General features: G+C 61.3%; 1 protein-coding gene across 1 annotated transcript; it reads right to left on the bottom strand.

Annotated features, from left to right (window-relative positions):
* Positions 1-4,733: 4,733 nt before the first annotated feature.
* On the bottom strand, positions 4,734-9,175 carry LOC141471819 (glucagon receptor-like). Its single transcript, XM_074158538.1, has 13 exons — positions 9,098-9,175; positions 8,778-8,874; positions 8,371-8,478; positions 7,973-8,091; positions 7,784-7,890; positions 7,520-7,676; positions 6,653-6,812; positions 6,392-6,452; positions 6,168-6,237; positions 5,654-5,742; positions 5,299-5,437; positions 4,944-4,985; positions 4,734-4,805 (listed from the first exon to the last, which is right to left on the bottom strand). Exons 1-13 carry the CDS (start codon positions 9,173-9,175, stop codon positions 4,734-4,736), a joined length of 1,299 nt encoding a protein of 432 aa, XP_074014639.1.
* Between the last annotated feature and the right edge of the window lie 5,960 nt (positions 9,176-15,135).

Raw genomic sequence — 15,135 nt, 5'->3', positions numbered from 1 at the left:
TAGCTGCGGTGCATATTTGGTCCTCGACCACTGCCTGCCTTTGGTTTCCAGGCTCTAGTGTTTGGAAATAGCTCTGCCAAGGCATTTTTGTGTTGGGGATGTGGGTGCTTTCAAAGGGTGGGCACGTGGTGCAGGAAGAGGCTGCCTCCCCAGAGAGACTGTTCTGTCTCTTGGAGCTGGGTGAGCGGCCACAAGGGCTCTGGTGACAGTTATGTTGATGTAAAACTGGTTTCCAGTGACTTTGTTCCCGTGTATTGCTGAGTCCTGGGGGTGTGGAAAAAACCACAAGCAGCAAGAGCTGAAGTCTGTGAGTCTGGAAAAATGGTGGTGTTTTTGCTGGGAAGGGGAAGAAACTGTGTATTCCTTCTGAGTTTAGTTTTTTTGGATCTTGATCGCAGATGCCAAAATATATAAATACCTTCTGGCTCCATCCCTTGAGCTGGTAATCCCTTCCCAGCAGCTCCCTGGGACCAGGCAGACTGGAAAGCTGTATTTGGTGAAGGTGATGCCTCGTTTGACTGTCCCACTGAACTGGGGGACAGAACTGGGCCACCCAGGCAGGTATGGCCTGCTCTGATGTGATCCTGCCCCACTGGTGGCTTGTGGGGGCCTGGCAGCTGCTTCCTATTTGCGTTTAACTCTTAAACTTAATTAGGAATGCTAATTTTTTTCATCTTTAGCAGATAACATTGGGGGTGTGCACATGGGCATCTGGTGGTGTGGCAGGAGCGGGAGAAGGCTGCAGAATTCTCCCTGAAAAATTAGTTCTGGTGAGGTTGGAGCATCCCTGAAAGCTTCTTGGAGTATCGGGGTGGTGCTGGGAGGAGCATCTGGGGCTTTGTCCTTCATTTCTCGTTGCTGGAAGAACGGTGCAGGGGCGTCTGCACTAGCACAGGGTTGTCCCTTGGAAGCCCAGACTTGAATTCAAGGCAAAAAAAGGGGGGAAAAGTTTTCATAGAAGGAAAAAAAAAAAAGTTAAATAAAACCACCCCAAAAACCCAAGTGAAAGGGGCTGGGAGTATCGGGAGAGGAAGGGAAGCTCTGGCTCAGCAGTGCCTTCAGAGGATGAAATGTGGGTGGCTGGAAGGAGGGACTACACAGAGGTGGGGCTGGCTTTTGCTGGGTCACAGGGTGGAAAAAAAGGGGGGTTTGGGGGGGGGGGGGGTGAGGTGGTACCCGCAATAGATTGTAGTGCTGTAGTGTAGGGGGAGGTGAGAGGCAGCAGCGTCTGTGTGAAGGAAAAGGAGAGCCCGGATGTAAAGGTTTATAGGGGTCCTGGAGCAGCCCCACGGGGACACCGGGGAGGGGACTTTATAGAATTGTGTCTCCTTGAGGAGACAACCCCTTAAATGGAGGATGTTTAGCAGCTTTTGTTGCTGAAAGGGTGGCTGTGGAGGGTGTCTGGGGCTACCCTAAGGCAAGCTGTCCCAATAAAATACTATTTGCTCACTTGGATAAAATAATAAAAGCTGAAAACCTGTTTCTGGTGTGTGTGTGTCTCGGGAGGGAGCTGGAGTTGTAGAATCATGGAAGAACCTCCCTGATTTATTGCAGGACAATCGGGGACTAGGTAGAGCTTCCTCTCCCAGGTGCTTGTGTGCTGAGGGGTCTGGGGCTGCCTTGTCCATGGCTCCTGGTGGTGCAGTAGGTCGGTGGGGGAATTCCTGGGGTGAGGAAGAGGATGCACAGGTAACACGGTGTGTGCTCCCCTGAGGCCTCAACGCTTTTCTTCCTGCTAGGGTGTTGCTACTTTTGCCCCCAAAAGGTCCCAGTTGCATGATAAAAGTTGCCTCTGCACTAATTCAGAGATGAGTTCAGGCCTTGGTGGGTTGTGTTGGGCTCCCCAGTTCAAGAAGGACAGGGAACTGCTGGAGAGGGGACAGCAGAGGACCGCAAAGATGATGAGGGGCCTGGAGCATCTCTCTGATGAGGAAAGGCTGAGGGACTTGGGTCTTTTTAGTCTGGAGAAGAGCAGACTATAAATACTGAAAGGGTGGGTGTCAGGAGGATGGGGCCAGTCTTTTTTCAGTGGTGCCCAGTGACAGGACAAGAGGGAATGGGCACAAACTTGAACACGGGAAGTTCCATCTAAACACGAGGAGGAACTTCTTCCCTGTGAGGGGACAGGCTGCCCAGAAAGATGGTGGAGTCTCCTTCTCTGGAGACATTCAAACCCGCCTGGACATGTTCCTGTCCAACCTGCTCTGGCAGGGGGTTGGACTGGATGATCTCCAGAGGTCCCTTCCAGCCCCATAGCATTCTGTGATTGTGTGCTGGCATTTCCCCCTCAGGATGAAGCGCTGGTCTTGTGTCCAGCTCTGCTCTGAGCTGCTGGTGTGACCCTGCTCTCCTAAACCTTCAGCCAACATCTCATTTGTCCCTGATTCCAGGCAGGCAAGAGGACACCCTTCAGCAACGATCACAAAAGGTTTTAAATAGGGCAAGGTAAAAGTCTCTTTCTGGTCAAAACCAAAGCTCTTGGTTTATGTCAACACCCATTAAGCTGCCATGGGGTTTAGACTGGTGGGAATGGAGCAGCGTCTCTCTCGGGTCCCTACCATCTCAGTCCTACTGTGTCCCCAGGGATTCCTCTCTCCGTACCCAGCTTTGGAACTTTGGAGAATACCTGGAAGCACTGATTCCTCAGGGAGACCACCTTAGCTCTCAAGAAGTGGGACAGCTTGGTCCTCCTGGTGCCGTGTGGCCTCTTACGCTGGTGCCAGGCTGCTGGAGCCCTCCGGTGAAGAGCAGAGAATCCAGCCAGCCATCCAGCTCCTCTCTGGGAGAAACGGCCTCCTCCCTTGCTCCGTGCGTGATGGCTGGGATGTGATTTGTGTTGCTCTTTGTATCGTTTATCCCTATCGTGTTTTATTTTTCTACTTTACCTCCTCAAGTGACCTGTAATGGAGTCCTGGGGAGGGGAACGTGGTCCTACCTCCAGGCAGGGGCGTTGGGTGCCCCGTTTAACACCCCTGTAACTGGGAACGCGTGTGCTCAAGCGCAAACTGGTGCCCTCGCGTCTACAGCTGCGTGCAGCTGGGCGCCCCCAGAGCAGACAGAAAAAGAACCGTATTTGCTGAAAAATAACTGTTTATTTACATCTGAAAAGAGAGTTAATGTATAAAATGGTCTCACGGGGGTGACATCCATCCGGGAGAAGCTCCTCTGTGACTTCCCCCAGCCTTGAGCTCGGTCCAGCCTCTCTCCTTCCTGGGCTCGAGGGGACCCTCCTGGAGACGCTGCGTCTGCCAGAGGCTCTTCCCCAGCCGGCAGCGATGGGGCTGGAGATGGAGAACCACCCGTGTCCGCTCGCGTGTGGTGGAGACTAAAAGCTGCTTTCTCCTTCTTGGGGTGGCCTTTTTGGCAAGGTTAAAGCGTGGCGCGGTAGGAACGGGCCGGGCAGCGCGTCTGTCCTGCTGCTGAAGGCAAGAGCGAGGGGAGCGGGGTGGTGGTGGTGGCATCTGCTGCTGCTCTGGGCTCTCGGAGGAGGGCACCAGGGCCAGTCTCAGGGGAAAGGAGCTGTGAGCCAGATGTGTGCAGCTGTGCGTCAACGGCACCGCTCAACGCCAGGCGGCCTCGGAGGGAGGTGTAGCTGCTGCTGGGGTTCCCCGGGGTCACCAGGCTGCTGGGCAAGGCGGGGGGCACCTCCGCTTTGGCGCCCTGCTGGAAAGCAAACATCTGGAACTCCAGGTGTTGCACAGCTGGACCCAAAACACCCAGCTTTTTGCCAGCAAAAAGGTTCCCGGCGTGGTTCCTGCTCGGGACTTCACAGCTCTCCCTGCCACCACGCTGAGCGGTGGCTGGGACTGGGACGCGGGGGGGAATCCCAGCCAGATGGGATCGAGTCCTTCGCTCTCCCTTGGGATTTTCCCCCGCTGCCGAAGGAGAAGCAGCGCAGCCCTTAGCGCCTGGGGTAAATACAACAGTCATGGTGCTGTGGGAAAGGCCGTGCTCTGCTCCCTGCAAAGGGGGGCTCCGGGGGGGCTCTGCTGCAGGAGGAGCTCGGGGAGGAGGAACGCAGGGGGTCCTGTGCAGCGAGGGGGGGCGGCCGGGGCAGAAGCAACACATCCCTACGGAGAGGAGCTTTGCAGGCTGACTCTGGGATGGAAGTTTCAGAGCTCTCAGGGTGTTGTTGAGGTGGTCCTGGACCTTGGACCTTGCAGGTCCTCCTCTGCAAGGAGAGCAGGAAGGTGGTGGAACGGTGCTGGCGTGGTCCAGGGTGCATCAGGAGGGGTTTGTTCACCCGGGTACCGGGGCAGCAGATCTGTGCAGCAGTGCTGGGCTGAGCAGCGTCTCCCGTCCCCTGCTGCTTGCCCCCTTCTGCTAGCGCTGGCCAGGCTCCTTCTCCGGCCACCACCTCCTGCAGGTCCCCAGGTCGGTGTGGATGGGACGGGGGTTTTCCACGTCTGGTGGATGCCAACAGAGGTAGGCAATGGTGTCCAGGCAGCAGTAGAAAGCAGCAGGAGCATCTCCCCAAGCCCAAGCAAGGTGAGGCTCTTCTGAGGGGGCAGCAGTGTCTGGGATGAGCCAAGGTGCCTGCCTGCCCCTCGGACCGCAGCAGGGGGATGTCGCCTCCAACTCCAGGGCTCTCAGGTGTGGCACAGCCGTGACATTGGTCCCAGCCTGGCCATGCTGGGTGGGTGCTGCCGCAGCACAGCTTCCCCGTGCCCCAGCTGGACCTTCGTGGCCAGCAGCCCCTCTCCTCGGGCTCTGCGGGGCCAGTCATCCCATCATCACTGGGCGCAGCAGAGCGCTGGGTGGTCGAGCTTCCAAAGCTGCCACTTCTTCTTCATCTCTGACTTCACCTGCCGCGGTGGGGAGGAGAGTGGGGGCTTTTCCCTGGCCATGCCCTCCCCAACACCCCATGCAAGGCAAGGCGGGGGGACGGCAAAGCCACCAGCCGAGGCAGGGCTGTGCAGGAGAAGCCACAGAGGGTACGTTACCTCCTTATTGGCGAAGCAATAGAGCACGGCCACCAGGAAGCCCTGGAGGGAGAACAGGGCAGTGAGCCCCCACCGCCCCCCCCTCTCCTGGGGGGCTGGGATGGGCTCAGTCTCCCCAGGCTGCTTTTAGGGCTGAGGGTCCCCCTGCCACCACTGCCCTGGAGAGCACCCACAGCACGGGAGCCACCATCACATCCTCAGCAATGGGGCTGGGGGTGGAAGAGCTGGTGTCCCCCTCCCTAAGCCCAGCCACGAGCTGGGGCACCGTCAGGAGAGGGATCGGGAAGAAGGACCCCTAAATTCCTTCTCCGTGGTGCCCAAGGCAGATCAAGGACGTGTCACGGTCCCACCTTACCTGGAAGGAGTTGAGGAAGAGGGTGAAGAACACCTTGACGTAGCGCAGGATGCCTGTGGTTTGCTCATCGGTGGCAAAGATGAAGACGACCTCGTGGATGCCGAAGAGGGGGATGAGGGTGAGGGTGGCTTTGGCCAGCCTGAAAGAGCACAAGGGGTCCCCTCCAGCAGCACGTACTAAAGGGCTGGAGCACACGTGTGCGCGAGGACCGACTCCTAGTTACTCTCAGGGTGGTCATCTAATGATGTGTGGGATGGAGGGGAGGGCAGAAGAGCATGTGGAGGTGGCACAGACCCAGGAACAGGACCAGGAGCAGGGAGGACCCATCACCAGCCGCCCCCTCCCTCCGTCTCACCGCAGCTTGTAGTCTGTGTAGCCCTTCTGGTTGGCGCGGAGCTTGGCCAGGATCACCTTGAGGATCCGCATGAAGATCAGCAGGTTGATCTGGCCGGGGGGAGACAGCATGGGGCACACATAGCCCAGCACCCCCACCCCTCGCGGCACCCCCCAGCTGCGGTACATGCCCTTGGGGACCACAGGAGATGACAAGCCCCGTGGTGCCAGGTCCCCAGGACTGCTCTTCGTCCTCTCCCACCATCCCAAAATCCATGGTAGGAAGCAGCAGGGGCCACCCTTCCCTAGGGCTCAGCACAGCCCCCCCTGCACAGACCCTCAGAGCCTGGAGAGGGGGGGGGAGGGTCTCCTTCCCCCCCACAATGGGGGTTATCGAGCTGCTGCAAAAAAACCAACCCCATGCGCAATTAGCATCATTCCTTGGGGGCCAACCCCTCCCTCCTGGGAGCTGCCCCCCCCTCCCTGGAGCCAGGGGTCGAGCTGCTGTTCTCGGGGGCTGGCGAGTGCCCCCCTACCAGGGAGGCGAGCAGGATGGGGATGCGGATGATCCACCAGTAAGCCATGTTCTCGTTCAGCGCCCAGCACCTGCCCGGGGGAGACACAAAGAGCACCGCCATCACGTCGTGCCCGGGGTGGGGGGGTGCAGGATCTGTTCTGCTCCCCAGCAGACCCCAGGGCTGAGCACCCCGGTGGGACACACACACAGACCCCCCCACACCCCCCATCCCTCCCCACTCACTCCGCGTTCTCCTTCAGGTACTTGGCGGCCATCCAGGGCACCACGAACACCACGGGGGTCCCTGCAAGTCACACAGCAAACCCTGTAAAACCAAGCACCCACCTGAGCTGAGAAACCAGCCCCGAGGAGGGGAACACCGTGGGGACACCCAGGGTCAGCAGAGCCGCCCCCCCCTCCCTCCCCCCCCACCTCCTTCCCAGGGCCAGTTTGCCGACACCGGGTACAGCCCCCGTCCCCACCGCACGCCTGGGTGGCCCCTACCCCAGCCCAGGTAGAGGTAGAGCCTGTAGTAATTCTTCTCGGAGAAGACGGCCCCGATGAGCAGCTTGTAGAGGTAGACGGCTTCCACCAGGAACCAGTAGTGGTTGGCCAGGATGCAGTACTGCATCAGCACCTGCGCCGCACGGCAGCCCAGCGCCGCCTGCCAGAGGAGACCCGCTGTGGGGCTGGCAGCTTGCTCACGGGGACACGGGCACCCCGAGAGCTCGCCCACGGGGACGCGGGCACCCCGAGAGCTAGCCCAGAGGGTGCACAGGCAGCACGGGCACCTGAAGAGCTTGCCCACGGGGTGCATAGGTACCCCAAGAGCTCACCCCCATGTGGACGGGCACCCCAAGAGCTCACCCATGGGGTGCAAGGGAATCCCAAGAGCTCGCTCACCAGGTGTAAGGGTACCCCAAGAGCTCATTCACTGGGTATATGGGCACCCCAAAAGCTCACCCACCAGATGCACAGGCAGCACGGGCACCCCAAGAGCTCACCCACGGGGGCATGGGCACTCCAAGAGCTAGCCCAGAGGGTGCACAGGCCCCCCAAGAGGTCGGGTACCCCAAGAGCTCACCAACAGGGTGCAAGGCCACCCCAAGAGCTCACCCACCAGGTGCACAGGTATCCCGAAAGCTCTCCCACTGGGTGCATGGGCAGCACAGGCACCCCAAAAGCTCATCCATCAAGTGCAGGGTGATGCCCAGCAGGTTTACGGACACCCCAAGAGCTCACCCACCAGGTGCTGGGGGCTCCATGGCCACCAGCACCCAGCTGCACACCCTCCCACCCCAGGGCAAGGGTCTCCACCCTAATTCCAGCCCAGCATCGCACAGGGCCCCCCCCGGGGGTGGCAGCGCTTGCCTCGTGGCTCAGCAGAGCCTCCCAGTCGGCCACCTGCACCAGCTCCATGCCCCAGCGCTTCTCCAGCAGCGCGTCCTTCACCATCACCGAGGTCGCCCGCAGCCCGAAGGAGGCGAAGAGGTTGGCGTGGATGTAATTCCTGGTGCAGTGGAGCTTCCTGCCAAGAGCGAGGGTGTCAGGTGGGGTGGTGGGGGCACCCCTTGGCTCGGCCATCACTGGCCAGGAAGGACAAGGGGCAGGACCACGTCCCCCCGTCTCTCCTACCTGAAGACGGTGAGGACGAGCAGGGCAGAGACGAGGGTGAGGAGCGAGAGCGAGTACCCCACGGTGTAGAGCACCTTGAAGCTCACCATCAGCCGGCGGGCACCCTCCTGCAGGTGAGCACCGTGCCAGTGAGCCCGGGCGAGCAGCCCCTGCCCGTCCCTGCCCAGTGGCCGGGCTGGGCCACCCCACCTCCTCCGTGGTGGACTCCATCTCCTCGCACTGGGAGTAGTCCCGCCAGGGCTGGCTGCCGTTCACCGTCACCCACTGCCCGTCGGCGCCGCACCTGCGACTCACCTGCCCGTGTTTCACTGCGGACACGAAGCACCGGCGCGTTCCCCTCGGGCTCCCCCCCAAGCCCCTCTCCTGGGACCACGGGTGGGACTCTGCTCAGCCCCAAAGAGCCTCTTCCAGGGTGGGCTCCGCTCTGTGCCCCACGTGTCCCCTCACCCCCAGGTCTGCTCGTGGGTCCCTCTCCCCCCCCGCCCCCGGCAGCTTGTGGGAGGGGAAACCCCGAGAACCTCTCACCCCCCAGCAAGGCTCAGCCCCAGCTCCCCTCCAGCTCTGGGGTGGCAGAGGGTCATTGTCACCTTTCTCAAACCAGGGCAGGTAGAAGGGGCAGGAGACATTGACGGCGGTGCCAGGGCTCCCGTCGGGCCAGCAGGCGTACATGTCGAATGTCCGGTTGCAGAACAGCCCTTCCAATGGCAGCACGGTGGGGAAAAGCAATGGTCAGACCCTGGTGGCATGGGCACATCCATCCCTGCCACCCCAGCCCCACTGCCAGCATCTCCAAGGGGGTTGGCATCACCCCTGGTACCCCACGCCAGCCTTGGGCATCTCATCCGAGATGTGAAGACACCCACCAGCCCCGGGCTCATCCCTCCATAGGTGACCAGCGTAGAGGATGCTGGAGGAGGGATAAAACCCAGCCCTGGCCATCACCCGGCTCCACGTGTCCCCACGTCTGACCCCAAGCCGGGGCACAGCTGGGTACCTGCCGGGTAGGGCTCGCTCGCCATCCTCCTCAAGCACTCGTCACGGTACCGCATCCACTCCTCAAAGGTCTTCTCCAGCACCTTGGCCCCACCATTCTGCAAGCCCAGAGACAGGTCAGAGCCTCCAGCTGGCTGCCACGCTGCCCTGCCCACCCCACTGCGGCACCTCGTGTCTCCCCACGCCGGCTGCCTGCATCCCCAGCATCTCAAGGTGGGCAGGAACACGCGATGGAGCCAGGACCGAGCCTGTTCTCAGTGGGTCAATGCCCAGTAGTGCCAACCCCGCTGCCCCATGGGCCGTCCCCAGCTTTTCCCTTACCGGCACGGAGGAGAACAGGCACATCCAGGCAAGATGGACGAGGCTGCACCGGTAGCCGGACCCAAGCACATCCCTCATGGCTGCCCCGCCAGCCCGTGGCCGGCGTTCCCTGTGCAGGGGCGCGTCTTGGGCTGAGCTGGGGACCCAGACCCTGGGTGAGAGGCGGAGGACTGAGGATAGCACAGCTCCGCGGGCCACCCACACCGGTGTGGACGAGGAGATGCACTCCCCGAGGCAGCAGAGGAGAAATGTGGTGTGAGTGCCAGCCGCAGGCACGTCCTGGGTTGCCACAGCCCCCAGTCACTTCTCTGCCAGAGCCAAAACCTCGGGGAGCATCAGGCAGAGCAGCTTCCCCTGGGGAGCGGGGGCATAATTGGATCACACCTCTTGGCCGATCCTGGCCAGCCCCCACGCCACCACTGCCAGCCCCCAGGGCAGCTGGCAAGCAAGTGGGCTGTGACGCTGAAGCCGGAGGGGAGCAAAAGCCACCCTGGTAACCGATGTGACAGCCCCCGCGCCACCGCTGCTCACCCCAGGCCGGTGGCCAGCACCCCATGGGAGGCCTGTTGCCATCAATCCCTGGGAAGGGGCCAGGGCTGCAGGGACAACCCCAGGGGAGGGCAAGGAGACCTCTGCGGGGACTCCCCTGGGACAAGCCGTGCCTCCCCCCACCCCACTGCCTGCCAGCCGGGACGGGACCCCCCCCAAATCAGCTGCACCCCATCACCTCCCGGCACCCTTCCTGCTCGCAGCCCCCTGCCCTGCACAGCCCAGCCGGGGGCTCCGGGGGGGAGAGGCAGCCCGGGCCCCACCAGGGCTCCCCGGTACAGACGGCCCCAGCCCGGGCCCCCCCGGACTCCCCATCGCTCCAGGCTGGACAACCCCAGCCCGGGACCCCCCGTCCAGCACGGACACCCCCCGGTCTGCGCCCACCCGTGCTTCCCGGCCAGCACGGATGCTCTCCGGTCCCCGTACCCCCCCCCGGGGCTCCCCCGGGCTGTCCCGCTCGGTGCCCGCGGGGGTCCCTCTCCGCCCGGGCTGGGCCGCCTCCCTCCGCCCGCTTACCCTGCGCGGCGGCGGCTCCGCAGCCCCGGTACCACCGGCAGCCCCGGTACCACCGGCAGTCCCGGTGTTACCGGCAGCCCCGGCTCCGCGACGTGAGCGCGGCGGCGATGGAGCGGCGTCTGCAGCGCGGCCGCCTCCCGCCAGCGCCGTGCCCCGACGGGGGTGGGGGGAGTTTGGGGGGGCGGCACCGCCTCCCGGGGCTCGGGCCGCCCCGACGGAGCTCCGGCACGGCCCCCACGGAGACCCCCCCGTTGCATCACACGAGGACCGGGATGAGGGTCCAGGTTCAGCCCCACCGGAGGTCCCCGGTTGGGTCACACGGGGACAGGGGTGGGGGTCCCCAGTTGGGTCACACAGAGGCAAGGATGGGGGTTCAGCCCTGCCCGGGGTCCCCGGTTGGGTCACACAAGGAACAGAGATGAGGGTCCAGCCCCGCTGGGGGTCCCCAGTTGGGTCACAGGGATGAGGGTCCAGCCCTGCCTGGTCACACGGGCAGGGGGATGGGGGTCCAGGCCCACCAGGGGTCCCAATTGCATCACAAAGGGATGGGGATGTGGGTCCATCCCTGCTTAGGGTCCCCAGTTGTATCATGCAGGAATGGGGATGAGGGTCCAGCCATGCTGAGGGTCACCAGTTGTGTCACACGGGGACAGGGAAGAGGGTCCAGCCCTCAAACTGGGGGTCACGGGGATGGGAACGTGGGTCCAGACCCCCTTGGTCTCCCCCAGAGCAGTCCATGCAGCCCCAGGGAGGGTCAAAGGAGTCACAGGAGTCTTTCATCCCCAGGTTTGGCGTCCCGATGGCTGTCCCCTGGCTGGGTGCTGTGGGGTGGTGGCACAGCGGCAGCCCCTCGCTGTGCAGAGCCCTGTGCCCGCAGGGTGGGCTGCCAGGGGCCACACTCCCCTGGGGACAAGGAGCGGGTGGCCCTGGGGACAATGCTGGATCTGGCACAGGGACACAGCCCATGACACAGGTCCCATCATCCGGCCCCAACACTGGGGAAACCACAAAGGCAGGGACAAGCCGTGGGACAAGCCTGGTAGCCCTGGCCATGCTGCCTTCCCGGCCACCCCACATCCTCGCAGTGGGGCGGGAACGGGTCTGTGCTGACCCACAGCCCAGTGAAGGGCAGGTGAAGGTGGTTTTCCCATCAGTGGAGCAGGTGGAGGAGATTTCAAGAATGGCTGGGCCCTCCCTGAGAGCCCCTGGAGACCCTCCAAAGACCAGCAGTGGAGCCCCCCCCAGGCTCCCACCTCCCTTCCAGCCCCGGCTGGAGAAAGCGGCTTGAGCCATCGTACTCTGGGACATCGGTGCTGGCCCTGCCCCGCAGCAGGACATCCTACTGATACCCTAAAGCTGCTAGAGGCTGAATGCATCAGAAAATGCGTTTATTCTGCAAAAAATGGGGATGTTTACCCTGAAACCGTTGCGGTGGGCTCAGAGCAGAGACAGCGATTCAAAGGGATGAGGAGTTGCAGCCGTTGCTCTATCGAAGCCAGCGGTGTCCGGTTATTCCAGGTGAAAAATAACCCCTTGGAGAGCAGCCCGTGGTAATGGTTTGCTGGTTTGGGGGGAAACCAAGCCCTGGGGTGCCTTTCTCAGCACGAGCTGCCCCTGGGCCCTTTCTGGGGCCTCTCCACCCTGTTGCGTTTGCTTGTAAGCAGATTATAGTGCTTTTTGTGAGGCCGCTCCTCGCGTACAGATGGAAAGCTAAAAATAATGCACTTGAGATTTAAAGAGTGGAGCCTGGGTGGGTTCTGGCTGGATGTGCCTGCTCCCAGGCTCCCTGATGCTGGCGGGTCCCCGGGTGAGGTGTGGGTCCGTCTGTGGGGTCCCAAAGCCCCGTTAGGGAAGGGGAGGCGACCGGGGGGGATGGTGTTTGGGGGTGAGTTGTCCCCTTGAGCCCCTCCGAGCACCGTGGTGGTGGGAGGGCTCTGGTCTCATGCACGGGGAGAGTGGGTCCTTCCACCCCTGCGGCCCTTCCCACCTGGGAAGCTGAGCTGGGGAGCAGCCATGAGCTCCTCACCCACCCCTGGATGCTCTCCTGGGGGCTCCGGAGAGGTGTGGGTGTTTGCACCCCACCTGGGCACTGGTGTGCTCTCAGCAGCACTGCTTCATACTGGGAAGCAGGTGCTAGGGCGATGCCACTCCACGATGAGCTGCATCTCCCCTACGAACCTGCCATGGGGCTCGGCGCTGGCTTCTCTCCTGCCCCCCAGCACGGTGGGGTCGGGAGCCGCAGCTCAGCCACCGACCCAGGCGGAGGGTCCCCATCGCCGGGAGCAGGACAAGGGGCAGGGACAGGAAGGTGCAGGCAGGGAACGCACCTCTCCGGCGTTCCTAAGTGGACTGGGAGAACAAATCAGTTTTCTGGCAGGACTGGAGCAGCCTCTGCGTGAGGAAGGACATAAAGCATGAGCACCAGGAGGCAGCTTTCCTGCAGGAGCTTGCCTGTGTCCCCAGCTGTGCGGTGGCCATGGCCTCGGCTCGGCTGTGTCACAGCCCAAACTTGTCCTGCTGCTGGGCTGGCACAGCCCGGGGATGCTGGGGACCCCTCTGGTGTCCTCCCAGGGTGGGCTGAGCTCATGCTGGGTGGGTCCAGGAGCTGTGAGCGATGAACTGTCAGGCTGTGCAGGTGCAGACCCTTGTGTCACCCCCTCTTTCAGGGCCATCGGTCCCCAACTGCAGCATTCCCTGGGGCTGTGTCCACCTGTACCTGGGTAGAAGGCAACCTCCTCCCACCAAAACTTGCCAGGAGCCAGGAACAGCAGCAATGGAGGTGAGAAATTGGGCTGGGAGGGAGGACTTTGGAGACAGAGGTGGGTGCTGGAGAGATACCAATGGTGGCAATAGTTCCATCAGCACCTCTTGATACGGTTCCTATAGGGGGACACCACAACCTGCCGAGTCCCCGAATGAGGATGGTATGACCCCAAGGCTGGTGTGACCCCAGCAGGTTATGGAAACACCTGGGCAGAAGGTAGCACAGTCCTTGGACACAGCCGCCAGCTCCTGTTGTGGGAGCTGGGTTGATTAATGCTCCAGAACTGGTCACTCCTAATGAAAAGCACTAAGGACCTGTATTAACCCTTTGCAGGATGTTCTAGGTGGACCCATGTGTCTGGGTTGCTGCTTGGGCATTGAGGAAAGGCTGGCTGGTGGGCAGAGGGGACAGGAGCCCATCCGGGTACTGGGGATGAGGAGGTGCTGGCAGAGTGTGTGGGAATATGTCTGTGCGTGTCACTGAAGATGGACAGTCAGCGGGGTCTGGCTGAAGGACAGGGGCTGTGGGAAGGTCTGGCTGGTCCAAGCCTCAGTGTAAGGTGGGGAAACAGCAGCAGAAGGCAGCTGGTCTCACATGGGAGTGATGCCACCGAGATTAGGACAGAGCAACACCACTGGAGGTGAAGATGATGTGATTATAGGGTGAGGGACCTCAGGAGGTCTCTAGTCCAACCCTGGTCACAGCAGGGTCAGCTCCACGATCAGACCTGGCTCAGGGCTCTACCCAGTCTGGTCTTGACAACCCCCAAGGGTGGAGATGGAAGATGGACCATGATTGAAATTTCTAAAGCCTCCAGACAGCAGATAAACCAAAAGAAGAGGGTTTCCCATGGGGTTTCCCTGCATGAGCATCACCAAGTGCGTGGGATGTGGCTGGCCACCAAGGAAACCTGTAAGCCACGAAGGGTGATGAGAAATGAGCATGGGTGCCTGCAGGCAGCTTTAGCTGATGCAGACAGAGATGCTCTCCCCCTATAACAGCCTTGCTGGAAGAAGACATAACTATCGACACAGATAAGGGTTGGTGTCACTCGGTACCCCTAGCGATGGCCGAGTAGCAGAGAAGGATGGGGACGAGAGGGAGATGTCACCCCAGCCATGCTGCTGAAGCAGTTTTTCTGGAGACTTTGTGGTTTTCCTCCTTGGCGGACAGTTAACTTTTTCTCAAGGTGACAAGCGCTTTCTGCAATAACCATGTAATTCCCAAACGGCCACCGAAAAGTGACTTTGCCTGAAGATCTTGACTCTCCCGCAGCACCTGTGGAAACGAGGAGGGAGGAGGACTCGATCCCACCCCTACCGGCTGGCTGGGGCTGCCCCTTGCAGATGGTGGCACTTAAACTTTGCTTTTTTTTTTTTCTTTTTTTTTTTTTTCTTCTTTTTTGCTGTGATTTTTTTTTTTTCTTTTCCCCATTACCACGGGCAGCCAAGCGTGACTCACCACAGCTCCGTGGCTCATTTTGCAGCCTGAGCTCCAGATGGTCTCCCCCATCTCCCCCTGCCCCCCGATAGCTGCCGTCTCCCTGCTGTTTGCTCCTCTCCCCCCCTGCCTCCCCCCCCCCCCCGGCTGCTTCTCGCTCCAGGTAAAGAACCGATTCTCCTCTTTCTCCTCCTACTTGTTCTCCCCTGGACAGATATCCCTTGGGCATTGCTTGCCAGGCTGTGGCTGGCCGTGTCCTGGCTTTGTCCCTCTCTCTACGGGCTGATGTTGCCATGGGGTGGCTTTACTGTGGATGGGGAAAGCGGGGAGGCAGCGCATGGGCTGCTGTGCACCGGCCCTGTCCTCTGCTGCGAATGGATGTGGGGCAGGAGGATGCTCAGCGGGTCAGAAAGCTCCTGTACAAGGTCTCCTGAAGGGATTAGGATTCTTGTCTTGGGTGGCAAATTGTGTGAGGGGCTCCTCTGCTGCTCTCATGTCACCCTGCCACGGGGTTGGAGCCGGTGCCAGCTCTCCCAGGGTCTCATCATAGCCATAACATGGGCCTGGGGCACTTATGGAGGCTTCTTCCAGCCATGTCCCCATCCCCAGACCCTATGGCTGCCCTGAAGACCTCCCTGTGTGAACACACCTAATGCCAATGGACTCATCCCACAGGGATGCTGAATTTGGGGGACAGCCCAGAGCTCCAGCATGAGGTGGACCTGCAATTCCCCAGAGAAGGACCACAAACCTCCCAGCATCTTCTGCC

Source organism: Numenius arquata, chromosome 14 (assembly GCF_964106895.1).
Source record: "Numenius arquata chromosome 14, bNumArq3.hap1.1, whole genome shotgun sequence".
In the NCBI taxonomy this organism is placed as follows: domain Eukaryota; kingdom Metazoa; phylum Chordata; class Aves; order Charadriiformes; family Scolopacidae; genus Numenius; species Numenius arquata.
This window is presented reverse-complemented; position numbering and strand designations above follow the sequence as displayed.

Bases quoted from the DNA above. Each gene is read 5' to 3' on its own strand.
- LOC141471819 (XM_074158538.1), bottom strand. From the start codon at position 9,175: ATGAGGGATGTGCTTGGGTCCGGCTACCGGTGCAGCCTCGTCCATCTT. The intron at 6,453-6,652 runs GTAGGGGCCACC...TGTGACTTGCAG, and splicing joins CTACCTCTACCTGGGCTGGG to GGACCCCCGTGGTGTTCGTG. The intron at 6,238-6,391 runs GTGAGTGGGGAG...TCCCCCGGGCAG, and splicing joins TACCTGAAGGAGAACGCGGA to GTGCTGGGCGCTGAACGAGA.